Raw genomic sequence first — 14,377 nt, 5'->3', positions numbered from 1 at the left:
TAAAACACACAACCAACAAAGAACCTCACTGTCATCTTACGTTCTATGGCACATTCTGCGAGAAAATTCAAGGCAATTTACTGGCACTATCTCAGGTCTTTTGTTTTAAAAATTTAAATAGCGCTTTACTAGTTCTGTTTTTTTTCTGATTGATAGTCACCACACGCTATAGCAAAACATTCAACAGCAATACCATCCAATTCACCTTAATAGTTGGTTGGTAAGATTAATGTTCATTAATGTCTTTAGAAAATTTAAAATAGTAAAGAACACTGCAAGCAATGTCTAAAATCAGTTCCACGCTTTAATGATTGATATAACTGATAATTTTGAAAGTGAATCACATTTTGGGGGGAAATACTATATTCTTTAAATGTAACAATGTCACAAATGTGTCTCTGAAGATTTCCTCTAGTTCTTGTATGTCGAAAAACCATAAACATCTTTATCAACATTCTTGTAGCTGCTTTGGAAATAATAATCAGAAGAAATTTTCAAGACTATATTAACAATACCAATATTCATAGTGACTTCTTCAATCCCTTGTTGATGCAGATATTCCAGAACCAAATATGAATCAGTTCAACACAAAACATTTGGGATGAATGAACTGGCTAATAAAATGAATTAAGGTAGTATTTATCAGTAAAGGTTGGAAAAATCCCAAGACAGGAAGATAAATTTATTTGGAATGAGTGCTCAACTTTGTTACATCAACATAGCATATAGCTTGAATTGTGAACATAACTCAAAAAACATTGTCAGAATTCAGCAAACAAATCTCTCTTACCTTAGTACACGATCAGAACCCTGGTTAGATTTTGTTGCTTCGTTGTTATGATGCTTTTCTTGAGCTTTAGCCAGCTTCTCTGCAGCAGCAATGGGACATCCAGAGAGACTGAGGAAACAGAATAACAATTAAACACTCTTGCAGCCACAGGAATGATAGTACAAGACTAGCAGTATGAAATTGGAAGCATACGGCTAATTGCTTCTTAACTCTAACAAATATCAGGAAACATGCAAGGCAAGTGATTAAACATGCAGCACAATGTTATGTGTACACTTCAGTCTATATAAATACAAAAGGTGCATGCGAAAAGAACCTTGTAGATTTACTTCTAAACTTTTTTTTCTATAGTTCACCAATTTTCTTCTTGCCAAAATGCTTCATATTTTAGTATAGCACTGTTGTTTCCACTGGACAGTAAAGAGTTTCTTGTGGTCTTTGGTGAAGTTCTTAACTTTATGTTGTGAAAAATAAGTCTGATATTACTTTGAATGTAAATATATTTTTCCATCATTCATAAAATTGAAAATAATGTTTATAGAAGACTGGCAGTCATGGTAGAAAAAATCAATATAGAAAGATATGTGAAAATGAAATGGTAAGATTTGATAAAGTATGTTTGCAGCTAGAGTGAGTTAGTGGTGCTTAGATTCCCTACATTGTGGAAACAGGCCCTTCGGCCCAACAAATCCACACTGACCCTCCGAAGACCAACCCATCCAGACCCATTCCATTACATTCACCTTTTAGTTTTATTTCTGACTAGATAGCTGTGGATACTATTCAGAATGTTAGTGCTCACTATGTTGATGGAAAATATAATTTTGTACTTTCCATTTCATGTCCAACCACTAAATACTGTGCTTGGTGAAATGATTTTCAGCTGTATGTTGGACTGATGGTTGGGAAGGCGGGGGAAGAAAAATAACATGTTGGGCCTGGTAGGTTAGGCTTCAGAGGCAGAAAGATAAGGATGGATCAGCATTGTGGAATTTTATTAGATTCCAGCTCAGCATGGTTGGTACAGAATGTACTGTGGTGATTCAAGACGACAGCTCATAACCACCTTCTTAAGTATAACTTGGGATGAACAGTACATGCTGGCATAGCCAGCAAAATCCACATCCCATGGATGAATAAAAAAAGTGAACTTTTACAGGGAAACTGATCAATTCTTATTCCATTTTTAAAACAGTCTAGGTGAATAGTTGCAAAATTTGGCAAAAATATTGGACTTGTTTGTAGTTTGTCAATCTCCTCGGGGAAGGGTGGGGTGTTTATTTCCACTCAGAATAAGTGTAACAGTCTGTATATCTGTTCAGATAAAGTATGGAAACAATTTATTTCAGTACTGACGTCAAGGGTGGTGAGAATATAGCTCTGTTGAAAAGTATTAAAATTGACAAAATACTATCCAGAGATTCCTAGAAACATCCATTATCTAATTAAAACAAACTAAACATGGCTAAGCATAGGTTTGTGCTACTTAGATAAATGATTATTGGCGTTCCTCATAATGGGAGGAGCAGGAAATGTCATGAAGCTAATTTTTGAATCTAAGAATATTACCCACACAGGATATTTCGACTGATATGACAGTACAGTAAAATCTTTGCTTACCTTCGATGAGAATTCCTGTTGCTATTTACATGGCCTCGCCCAGTGCAGCCTGGTGTAGGACACTTAAGCACATTTTCATGCATGGCAAGAACTTGACAGAAAAAAGAGTGGAAGCTATTAGTAAAGAATGAATACAGAAGGGCAAACAGGCAAGAAAGGGAATAAGTTCAGATCTCCAACTCAATTTGATTATACATGATTGTAATAGAGGCAAGACCACATTTAGATTTCCAAAAAAATATTTTATTTAAAATAATAGCATCAAGCTGAAAAATTCAGAAAGACAGTAATCTGAAGTTATGCATTATCAAAGATGGCTAAGTCGGTTTAGACTGAAGCAATTTTCTTGATGCCACACTGCAGATAATTCATAGTGGAGCTTTAACACATATACAAAAATCAAAATGCAAAGTACAAGTTGTTATTTGCAAAAGGTGAAATAAAATAATTATATAGTGAGATCAAATCAGAAGGAATTATGGTCTATATCATTATTAAGGTGACTACAAATAAGCATCTTATAGACAGGTAATGCCTTATAGCTATGTATGATTGCCTTCTTCATTCTTTCAATTCATACTCAAGACCTGGATAAACCCAGAGAATATAATAAGAATCAATGCACTTCAAGATAATTTAAACATTTTGGGTGTCATTATCAGAGTGACGATCTCTCACCATGTTAACCTGTATTGGGAACCATTAGCTCTGTTGTAGGGGAAGCTAAAAATTTACAGTGCTCAGCAACAATAAAATGAATCCAAACATTTTCAAACGATGGTAAGAGATTGTTAAACATTCAGTTGGCCAAGCACATGGAGGATGCCTTTTAATTGAATGATAAAGAAGATCTGATAAAATAAACACTCCAGTATTTATGAATGAATTTTCCTGACACTTCCACGGTTGCTTCAGCAGAAATCCCTGGAGGAATGGTATAACTGGCTGGTTCAAAGTTCGAGGAAAGGATTGGGCAGCTCAAGTGCAAATTCTACTCTATTATTTTGCAAACCTTTTTCCTCAGCTTTTCTAAGGATACAGTTCAATGAGCACGGATGCCTTGTAGCAGCACACCCACGTTTCAATTCCTCATGATTGAACCCAGATAGTGAATGTCATGCCACCTGTTAGTGAACGCTGTAGTATTTCAACTGTAATCCGTCAAATCAATACAGATCACAAACCAATTCTAGGACTTCCAAGGTCAAATTCCAAGTTTATACAACATTCATAATTAAATCACTACAAAAGCATTATTTTTCTCCATTATTCATGCCTAGTACCATAGATCAGAACGTCAGCTCTAGGTTGGTGAATAACTTGCAGTGGCAAGAGGACCTGATCCAGTTTGGTGTTAGTGAAGAGAAAGTTCTTCACTCAGAAGGCAGGTAGTAAATGTGTGCATTTCTTCTTCACAGTGAACTTTCAAAGTTGGATGATTCAGTATATTCAAAGCTGAATAGATTTTCAACCATTAAGGAAATCAAGGGTTATGGTGAAAAGGCAAGAAAGTGGATTGGAGGATTATCAGATCAGCCATGTTTGCATTGAATGTGTGAGCAGACTCGATGGTCTGAATGGTCGACTTCTGCTCCTACGTCTTATGGTTTTCTGATCATATAGATATAGGTAGAACTAGGAAAGAATTCCCATTGAGAGAGAATACATTGCCAATGTTGTAAACAACGGCCTATTTAAGAATGAATCAGTACATGCTGCAATGACAATGTATAGTAGCTGATACTCATTGGAGCATCATTTAAGGATTTGTCTTTACCCCCTTCCTTCTCCATTTTGATTTAGCCCCCCCCCCCCTTATCTTTCCCTCACCTTTGATGGTTTGCATCACCCTTAATGGGCTTCCCATGTAAGTCATTTAATTGGAAACATGGATGATTAACTGGAGGTGGTTAATAGATGGAAAGAAAAAACATGTTCAGTTGTGTGTAAGGGCACTTCTGGATATGAACAAAGGGCTCTTATTTATCCCCTTCCAACTCCATTTTGATTTGGCTCCCTTTCGTTCTCCATACTTCTTCTGACCTTTGATAGTTTCAATCGTCCTTAAAACGGGCTTTGCATGTGAATTACAGGTTGTTTTGCTGTAATGTGCATTTTATTAATGCGAATCTGCTATAACATGATTGACGAATTAGGGACACTGTTTCTAAAGCGAGCATTGTTTATAACATGATTCCAGCACCATTAGTTTAAATGATGCTAGAACTATGCGATTTTCTTATAACACAGGGCTGCCTGAGAACGGAACTACCGCATTATAGCAGAACCGACTGTACTCAACTGAATTACTGCAGGTGATTGACTCGTGGTGGTTAACAGATTTACACAGGTGATTTGGTGATGAGGAAAGAAAGATGATGGGAAAAAAACATTAAGTTTTGTGTAAGAGCATTTCTGGATACCAAAAAAGCTCATATTTACTACATACAACTCTAGTTAAATTTATTTCCCTCCCCTATATTTGTTATTGTTGCAGTGCTCTTGGTGCATTGTGCCGTTAATTTTTTTTAAGTTGAAACATAGTTGATATGGCTGTGGTAAAAAAAAAACATACTGAGGTGTGTAATAGCACCTCAGAAGCAAAATAATGTATTTATTTTTCACTGGAGAGCGATACAGACACAATGGCCTTCCTGTGCACTGTAATAATTCTGACTCCTGGCTGGATTTCCCCAAAAAAGGGAGTTGGTTTGGAATGTGAGAGAACAGACTGGAGTTTGTACTGAGCTATCAAATGCAAATAAATAATTGTGGAAGGTAGACTGTGGCTTCCTGCTTCAGTAAATGGATGAATAGTTACATTACATGAATGGTTATGACTAAATTAAAAAACAGAACTCCAAGAGTAATCATCTCTGCATTATTACCTGAGCCTGAAGCAAATAAATAAAATAAAATTAAATTAGGGAGGTGAATGCATGGCACAAGATTGATGAGTGTCGTAGAGTCATAGACTTGTACAGCATGGAAACAGACCCTTCGGTGCAACTCATCCGTGATGACCAGGTATTCTAAATTAATCTACTCCCATTTGCCAGCATGTAGCTTATATCCCTCTAAACCCTTGCTATTCATGTACCCATCCAGATGCCTATCAAATGTTGCAATTGTACCAGCCTCCACCACTTCCTCTGACAGGTCATTCCATACATGCACCACCCAATTAGGTTGCCCCCTAGGTCCCTTTTAATTTTTTCCCATCTCACCGTAAACCTATGCCCTTTAGTTCTCTCCTACCCGAGGGAAAAGACCTTATCTATTTACACTATCCACGCCTCTCATGATTTTATAAGGTCATCCCTCAGCCTCCGATGCTCTAGGGAAAACAGCCCCAGCCTATTCAGTCTCTCATTATAGCTCATACTTCCAACCTTGGCAACATCCTTGTAAATCTTTTCTGAACCCTTTCACGTTTCACTTCTTTCCTACAGCAGGGAGACCAGAATTGAACACAGTATTCCAAAGTGACTTAACCAACATCTTGTATAGCTGCAACATGACCTCCCTACTTTTATATTCATAATTTGGAGATGCCGGTGTTGGACTGGGGTGTCCAATTAAACCTGTTGGACTATAACCTGGTGTTGTGTGATTTTTAACTTTTATATTCAGTGCTCTGACCAACAAAGGCAAGTGTAGCAAACGCCTTCTACTGGTGAAATAGGGACACTGGCAGAAGCATTGAGGAAGGTGTATCATTAGGAGATCATCCGTTGAGATCAGATTAGTCTGATCTGGTTAGTCATATAACTGCAGTGATAGAGATGACACTAAACTAAATAATGTGGGCAAGGGTAAAATATGGTAAACCAGAGAGTTGAGAAAAGGCAAGAGAGAAAGATATTAACATGGAAATTGATAAACAGACCATGAGAAAAAGGAATAGGGGGCACAAATCTAAGACTAAATCAACAGATAAAGCTTGAGGTTAAATAGTAATGAAAGGATAAAACTAAAGGCTCTGTATTTGAATTCATATCACATTTGAAAAAAAAAACAGATGAACTGATAGCACAAATTGAAATATATTGCCATGATCTAATAATTATTACCATTTCTGAGACTTTACTGCATGATAACAGATTGGGACCTCGATACAGAAGGGCTCATGACATTTAAGAAGTACAGAATGTACAGGAAGTACAGAAAAAGATGTTGGGTATTAATGACTTTATTAGCTCAATAAAAAGCAATGCTCTGAATTCAGCAAACCAGGATGCAGAAGCATTTCGGATCGAGACGAAAAATAATGAAAACAAGAAGTGGGACTGGAGGACAGATCCCAAACAGCAATGGCGTGGTATGATGTAAGGTAAAGGAAGAAATAAAAGCAACTTGTCAGAAAGGGACATCAATAATCATGGGAGAGTTTAATCCTGATATAGACTGGAAAAATCAGATGGACAAAGATAGCTTTAGTGAGGGAAAAGTTATTAGTTTTGGAAAATAGCAAATATAACTTCTTTATTCAAAAAGGGAGGGAAACTGGAAACAGGAAACGTGAGGCTGGTTAACTGAATATCTCGTATAAAGATATTAGAAGCTATTATTAAAGACTTTAAAACAGGGCATAAGTTACACGTGCTGTGGATAAACGGGAACTGATAGAGAAACTGAACATAAATTTCCAGAAGGCATATAGAAGGTGACATATCATAGAAACATAAAAAGCAGCAGCTGTAGGCCATTCAGCCCTTCGAGCCTGCTCTGCCATTGTGAATGATCATCCAACACAATATTCTGTTCCCACTTTCTCCCCAGACTCAATGATCCCTTTAGCCCTAGAACTATACCTAACTATTTCTAATGATTCGGAGATGCCGGTGTTGGACTGGGTGTACAAAGTTAAAAATCACACAACACCAGGTTATAGTCCAACAGGTTTAATTGGAAGCACACTAGCTTTCAGAGCAACACTCCTTCACCTGATGAGCGACTATCACCTGATGAAGGAGCGTTGCTCCGAAAGCTAGTGTGCTTCCAATTAAACCTGTTGGACTATAACCTGGTGTTGTGTGATTTTTAACTAACTATTTCTAGAAACACTCAATGTTTTGACCTCAATAGCTTCCTGTAGCAAAGGTAATCAAAGGTAATTGCAGAAGTTAGAAGTTCATGGTGGGGGGGGTGTTGGGGGTAACACAGTTACATGGCTAGAAGATTGTTTGATTAACAGGAAACAGACAGTAAACATAACTAATTATAGTGAGTGGTGTACCACAAAAATTAGTGCTAAGGCTTTAACATTTTACAATTTGTATAAATGAGACAGATAAAGGGACCAAAGATTGTTTGCTAAATTTGTTGATGATGTAAAGGTGGGAAGGAAAGTAAGTTATGAAGAGGAAATAAGGAAACAAAACAGGGTCATTTTTCACTCATTCATGGGATTTGGCATCACTCCCTGAGCCAGGATTTATTGCCCATCCTTAATTGCCCTTGAGAAGGTAATGGTCCACTACATGTTTGAAATATTAGCACCCACATAATCAACCAAATGTACAGTTACAGAATTCAGTAAATGACTCATAATTTTATCCAAAAGGTTTTATTTTGATATTAGCCACATTTTTTCAATATTAATTTAAAGATCCCCAAATGCAATTTGAGACATGGACCCTTCTTAAGATTTACAAGAGCCTATGGCAAATTGAAATAATAATATCATCAATACCACATTACTTTAAAATAATAAGAATAATTTATCTATGATAGCTGGAATTGGAACACTGTTTTGAGAGTAATTAAGAGCATAGGTTTACACTAATAGTGCATAATATGCTGCATGGTTAATTTGCCAGAAGACAGGGTTTGTGAGTCCTTTCTTGGGACACCAGATCAATGACCTTACTCAGACACTTTACTAGCAATGTAAGTTTACTGTATGAGTAATAGAGTCATAGAGATGTACAGCACTTTGGTCCAACCCATCCACGCCAACCATATATCCCAACTCAATCTAGTCCCACCTACCAGCACCTTGTACATATCCCTTCAAACCCTTCCTATTCATATAGCCATCCAAATGCCTTTTAAATGTTGCAATTGTACCAGCCTCCACCACTTCCTCTGGCAGCTCATTCCATACACGTACCACGCTCTGAGTGAAAATGTTGTCCCTTAGGTCTCGTTTATATCTTTCCCCTCTCACCCTAAACCTATGCCCTCTAGTTCTGGACTCCCCCACCCCAGGGAAAAGACTATGTCTAGTTATCCTATCCATGCCCCTCATAAGCTAAAACACACAGTTAACAATAGGTGCAATGCAAATCATAAAGGGCTGCAGTTATTAAAGTTATTAATGCCCAGCTATCGGGTAATGTTATCTATAATATATTTTAATTGTATTAAAAACTGATGAGTAAGACAATCCAAACAGTGAATTTCCTTCCTGAGATGGTTTCTGAGCCAGCTAGTTCTAATTGGTTATATTGTGGTATCCATCTGACTCATCCCAAATACTTATCAGGCAAAATCATTTGAATGTTGGTATTCAATGATGCTGAACTTTGACATAAAGCAGCACCAAAGCAGTGTCCAGTGATCTAGGTGTAAAGAAAGCATCTTTAATATGTTGTCATCTTTAGGTTTAAAATGTCCTCTATTAATATAGAAAACTTACTTCCCTTTTTCCTCACATTGGTTATCACTAAATTTACCATCAAAAGGAATTTTGTACCTTGCTCAGTTTTAAACCTACGGTCTACCCTAATCCAACATCACCTCTTTGGGAGGCCATTGTAGTTACAAGATAAATGAATGGTTCAATACAGCCATCCACAAAAAGCAAGATAAATTCAATCAGCCACATTAGCCTATTCTTGATTTCAGCAAAACAATAGAGGTTGTCATTAAAAGTGCTATCTGATATTTAATCAGTAGTAACCATCTTATTGATGCACAGTTTGGGTTTTGCTATGGGCGCTCAGCACAAGACCTCACTACAACCTTGGCCCCAATATGAAAATAAGAAGGCAATGACTATCTTTGACATCAATGCATCATATGATCCAGCCTGGTATACTGGAACACAAGGTAAACTGAAGTCAATGGGAACTAGGAGGAAACTTCTGCACTGGTTAGAGTCACACTTAGTACAATGGAAGATGGTTATGGTGTTATAGCCTTAAGTCATTGCTGCAGAAATTTCTCAGGGTAGCATCCAAGGACCATCTTCTTCACCTCTTTAAACGTGAGTTCAGAAAAAGGGATGTTCATTTATAATTGAACAATGTTTAGTAGTTTTTGCACCTCCTCAGATACTGAAGTAGACTGTGTCGGTATGTATGCGGCACCCAAAATCTGAATGAGATTCAGGTTTGGGTTGATAAGTGACAAGTAATATTTATGTCACTGAAGCAGCAGACAATGATTAGCTCAGCTCCCAACTTCCCAATACCACCTAACATCTCTAAGGCACTAGCCAGACAATGTGTTTGCCTGGCGGAATGTAGCATTCAGGAACACTCAGGAGACTTGACAGAATCCAGAACAAAGCAGCCCACTTGAACGGGGGTATCCCATTTCCTACCTTAAACATTCACTCTGTCCACCACAAATGCACACTATGTACCATCCACCAAATGCACTGCAATATCTTGCAAAAGCTCCTACAAAAGCATTTTCCACATTCATAACCACCACCATAGAGAAGAACAAGGTCAGCTGATGGATGGGAACTCCACCATCTCCATGTTCCGCAGACCATCCTGATTTGGAACTGTATTGCCATTCCATCATTATAATTAAGTCAAAGACCGAGGGCGTCCTTCCTTAAGCACACACCAGATGCACAGTGAGGGTTCAAGAACTTGGTTTATTGCCACCTTCTCAAGGGAAGTTAGTGACAGGCAATAATTGCCAACCTTGTCATTGATACTCACACCCCATGAGTGAATACATTAACAAGAGACAAAACTAGATAGCTGCTTATGACAAGCCTCAAAGTGCAGCATACAAAAACTATTTCTGAATTCTTGCTTAAAGAGCTCCATCCCCATTGTGAGAGCTTCAGACATGGAGAAAGTGGCTCACAATTGAAGTCATGGCACTATCTGATGTTTTCCTGGATTTATCATGTGCACTGCCTTCAGAAGATCTCCTACAACACCAGGTGATATTTTCCGCTGGTAGATTCTGGAAAAACAGATACTGTGACAGTACCATCATACTTCCGAAATAGTTAAGAATCACACAACACCAGGTGTGATTTTTTAGCCTAACAGGTTTATTTGGAAGTATAAGCAAATGCAGCACTGGTCCTTTGTCAGGTAGATAGCTGGTAACATCACGAGCTACCTGATAAAGAAGCAGTGCTCTGAAAACTTGTATTTCCAAATAAATCTGTTGGACTATAACCTGGTGTGGTGTGATTTTTAACTTCAGCCACCCCAATCCAACACCGGCACCTCCAAATCATGACTTGAGAAATAAACACGGCAGATATTGGAAACGTTATCAAAAGCATGGAACATTGTTATTTCTGGTTTGTTACCCTTGCCACAAACTAGTGAGGCAAGGAATAGGAACAGAGAGGAGTTGAACATGTGGCTACAGGGATGATGTTGGAGGGAGGGTTTTAAATTCTTGGATAATTGGGGCTCTTCTTGTGGTAGGTGGGACCTCTACAAACAGGATGGTCTTCATATGAACCAGAGGGGTACCAATAAACCAATTGGGGGTGGGGGAACATTTGTTAAAACGTTTCGGGAGGGTTTAAACTAATTCAGTACGGGGATGGGAACCTAAATTGTAGTTCTAGTACAGGAGGTTTAGAGAAGTGAGATCAGAAATAAGGTTTCAAGGTCACCAAAGCACACTGGCAAGCAAGAAGTTGGTTTGAAGTGTGTCTACTTCAATGCCAGGACCATTCGGAATAAGTTGGGTGAACTTGCAGCATGGGTTGGTACCTGAGATTTTGATGTTGTGGCTATTTTGGAGACATAGGTAGAGCAGGGATAGGAATGGTTGTTGCAGGTTCTGGAATTTAGATGATTCAGTAAGAACAGAGAAGATGGTAAAGGCGGCAGGGGGTGCGAGCTTGGCATTGCTAATCAAGGTCAATATTATGGTGGCAGAAAGGATATTTGAGGACTCGTCCACTGAGGTAGTGTGGGCTGAGGTTAGAAACAGGAAAGGAGAAGTCACCCTGTTGGGGGTTTTCTATCTGCCTCCGAATAGTTCCAGAGATGTAGAGGAAAGAATAGTAAAGATGATTCTCGATAGAAGCGAGAGTGAGACGGTAGTTGTTATGGGTAATTTTAACTTTCCAAATATTGACTGGGAATACTATAGTTCAAGTACTTTAGTTGGGTCAGTTTTTGACCAAAGCGTGTAGGAGGGTTTCTTGACACAATATGTAGACAGGCCAACAAGGGCCGAGGCCACATTGGATTTGGCACTGGGTAATGAACCCGGACAGGTGTTATATTGGAGGTAGGTGAGCACTTTGTTCATGGTGACCACAATTCGGTCATGTCTACTTCAGTGATGGAAAGGGCTAGGTATATATCACAGCACAAGAGTTAAAGCTGGGGTAAAGGCAATTATGATGCAATTAGGCAAGATTTAGGATGCATAGGATGGAGAAGGAAACTGCAGAGGATGGGCACAATTGAAATGTGGAGCTTATTCAAGGAACAGCTACTGCGGGTGCTTGATAAGTATGTACCTGTCAGGCAGGGAGGAAGTTGTCGAGTGAGGGAGCCTTGGTTTACTAACGAAGTTGAAGCTCTTGTTAAGAAGTAGAAGAAGGCTTATGTGAGGATGAGACGTGAATCTCAGTTAGGGAGATTTAGAGTTACAAGGTAGCCAGGAAAGACCTAATGAGAAAGCTAAAAAGAGCTAGGAGGGTACATGAGAAGTTCTTGGTGGATAGGATCAAGGAAAACTCTAGAACTTTCTATCGGTATATCAGGAATAAAAGAATGACTAGAGTAAGACTAGGGCCAATCAAAATAGTAGAGGGAAGTTGTGCATGTAGTCAGAGGAGATAGGGGAAGCACTAAATGAATATTTTTTGTCAGCATTCAAAAAGACAATGTTCTTGAGAAGAATACTAAGATACAGGCTACCAGACTAGATGGGATTGAGATTCACAAGGAGGAGGTGTTAGCAATTCTGGAAAATGTGAAAATAGATAAGTCCCCTTTGCTGGTTGGAATTTATCCCAGGATTCTCTGGGAAGCCAGGGAAGAGTTTGCAGAGCCTTTGGCTTTGATCTTGATGCTGTCATTGTCCACGGATATAGTGCCGGAAGACTGGAGGATAGCAAATGTTGTTCCCTTGTTCAAGAAAGGGAGTAGAAACAACCCTGGTAATTATTGACCAATAAGCCTTACTTTGAGTGTGGGTAAAGTGTTGGAAACATTATAAGAGATTGGATTTATAATCATCTAGAAAGGAATAAATTGATTAGGGATAGTCAACACAGATTAGTGATGGGTTGGTCGTACCTAACTAACCTTATTGAGTTCTTTGACAAAGTGACAAAACAGGTGGATAAGGGTTAAGTGGTTGATGTAGTGTATATGGATTTAAGTAAGGTGTTTGATAAGGTTCCCCACAGTAGGCTATTGCACAAAATACAGAGGCATGGGATTGAGTGTGATTCAGCAGTTTGGATGAGAAATTGGCTAGCTGAAAGAAGACAGAGGGTGGTGGTTAATGGGAAATGTTCATCCTGAAGTTCAGTTACGAGTGGTTATGCTTTGTGGCCACTGCTGATTGTCATTTTTATAAATGACCTGGATGAGGGCATAGCAGGATGGGTTAGTAAATTTGCAGATGACACTAAGGTCGGTGGAGTTGTGGATAGCACCAAAGGATGTTGCAGGTTACAGAGGGACATAGCTGAGCTGCAGACTGGGCTGAGAGGTAGCAAATGGAGTTTAATGCAGAAAAGTGTGAGGTGATTTACTCTGGAAGGAGTAACAGGAATACTGAGTACTGGGCTAATGGTAAGATTCTTGGTAATGTAGGTGAACAGAGAGATCTCGGTGTCCACGCACATAAATCCCTGAAAGTTGCCACCCAGGTTGATAGGGTTGTTAAGAAGGCATACGGTGTGTTAGCTTTTATTAGTAGAGGAATTGAATTTCGGAGCCATGAAGTCATGCTGCAGCTGTACAAAACTCTGGTGCGGTCGCATTTGGAGAATTGCATACAGTTCTCGTCACCGCATTACAGGAAGGGTGTGGAAGCTTTGGAAGGGGTCCAGAGGAGATTTACTAGGATTTTGCCTGGTATGGAGGGAATGTCTTATGAGGAAAGGGCTGAGGGACTTGAGGCTGTTTTGTTCAGAGAGAAGAAGGTTGAGGAGTGACTTAATTGCAACATATAAGATAATCAGAGGGTTAGATTGGGTGGACAGTAAGAGCCTTTTTCCTCGGATGGTGATTGCTAACACAAGGGGACATAGCTTTAAATTGAGGGGTGATCGATACAGGAGAGATTTCAGAAGCAGTTTCTTTACTCAGAGAGTAGTAGGGGTGAGGAACACTGTGCCTGCAATAGTAATAGACTTACCAACTTTAAAGGCATTTAAATGGCCATTGGATGGACATATGGATGAAAAAGAAATAGTGCAGGTTAGATGGGCTTCAGATTAGTTTCACAGGTCGGTGCAACATCGAGGGCCAAAGGGTGTGCACTGTGCTGTAATGTTCTATGTTCTGAATGCCTTTTACGTCCTCGTGCAATATCCAAAAACTGAAATATGGAAAAGATGAAGGTGTAGATAGGAAAAGAGAAACTAAATGAACATGTCCAGAATTTTGGCATTAGGACAAGAGACAGACAGATTATTGGTCTTAGTCAGGAAATTAAGAGGCTACAGGCAACAAATGGACAACTGGCGTGGAATCTGAAGATCAGTCACAATCATATCGAATGGCTGGGCAGACTCAAGGGGTCATTTGGTTTCGTCCTGCTGCTATTTCTTCTGTG

The 14,377-nt window shown here is 39.0% G+C and overlaps 1 protein-coding gene across 21 annotated transcripts in view; it reads right to left on the bottom strand.

Annotated features, from left to right (window-relative positions):
• The window catches only part of LOC122541729 (myelin transcription factor 1-like protein), a 558,875-nt gene that overhangs the window by 195,993 nt on the left and 348,505 nt on the right, over positions 1-14,377 (bottom strand). For all 21 annotated transcript variants that reach the window (XM_087978037.1, XM_087978051.1, XM_087978075.1 and 18 more), the window contains 2 exons: positions 2,411-2,501; positions 791-898 (listed from right to left, as the gene is read on the bottom strand). In XM_087978037.1, the coding sequence (XP_087834163.1) occupies positions 791-898; positions 2,411-2,501 (199 nt within the window). The remainder of the gene's footprint in view (positions 1-790; positions 899-2,410; positions 2,502-14,377) is intronic.

The sequence above is a fragment of the Chiloscyllium plagiosum genome, unplaced genomic scaffold, assembly GCF_037043375.1.
Source record: "Chiloscyllium plagiosum isolate Xiang-an unplaced genomic scaffold, Cpla_swu_hap1 HiC_scaffold_3, whole genome shotgun sequence".
Classification (NCBI taxonomy): Eukaryota; Metazoa; Chordata; class Chondrichthyes; order Orectolobiformes; family Hemiscylliidae; genus Chiloscyllium; species Chiloscyllium plagiosum.
The sequence above is the reverse complement of the archived record's forward strand: the minus strand, read 5'-3'. Positions and strand labels throughout refer to the sequence as shown.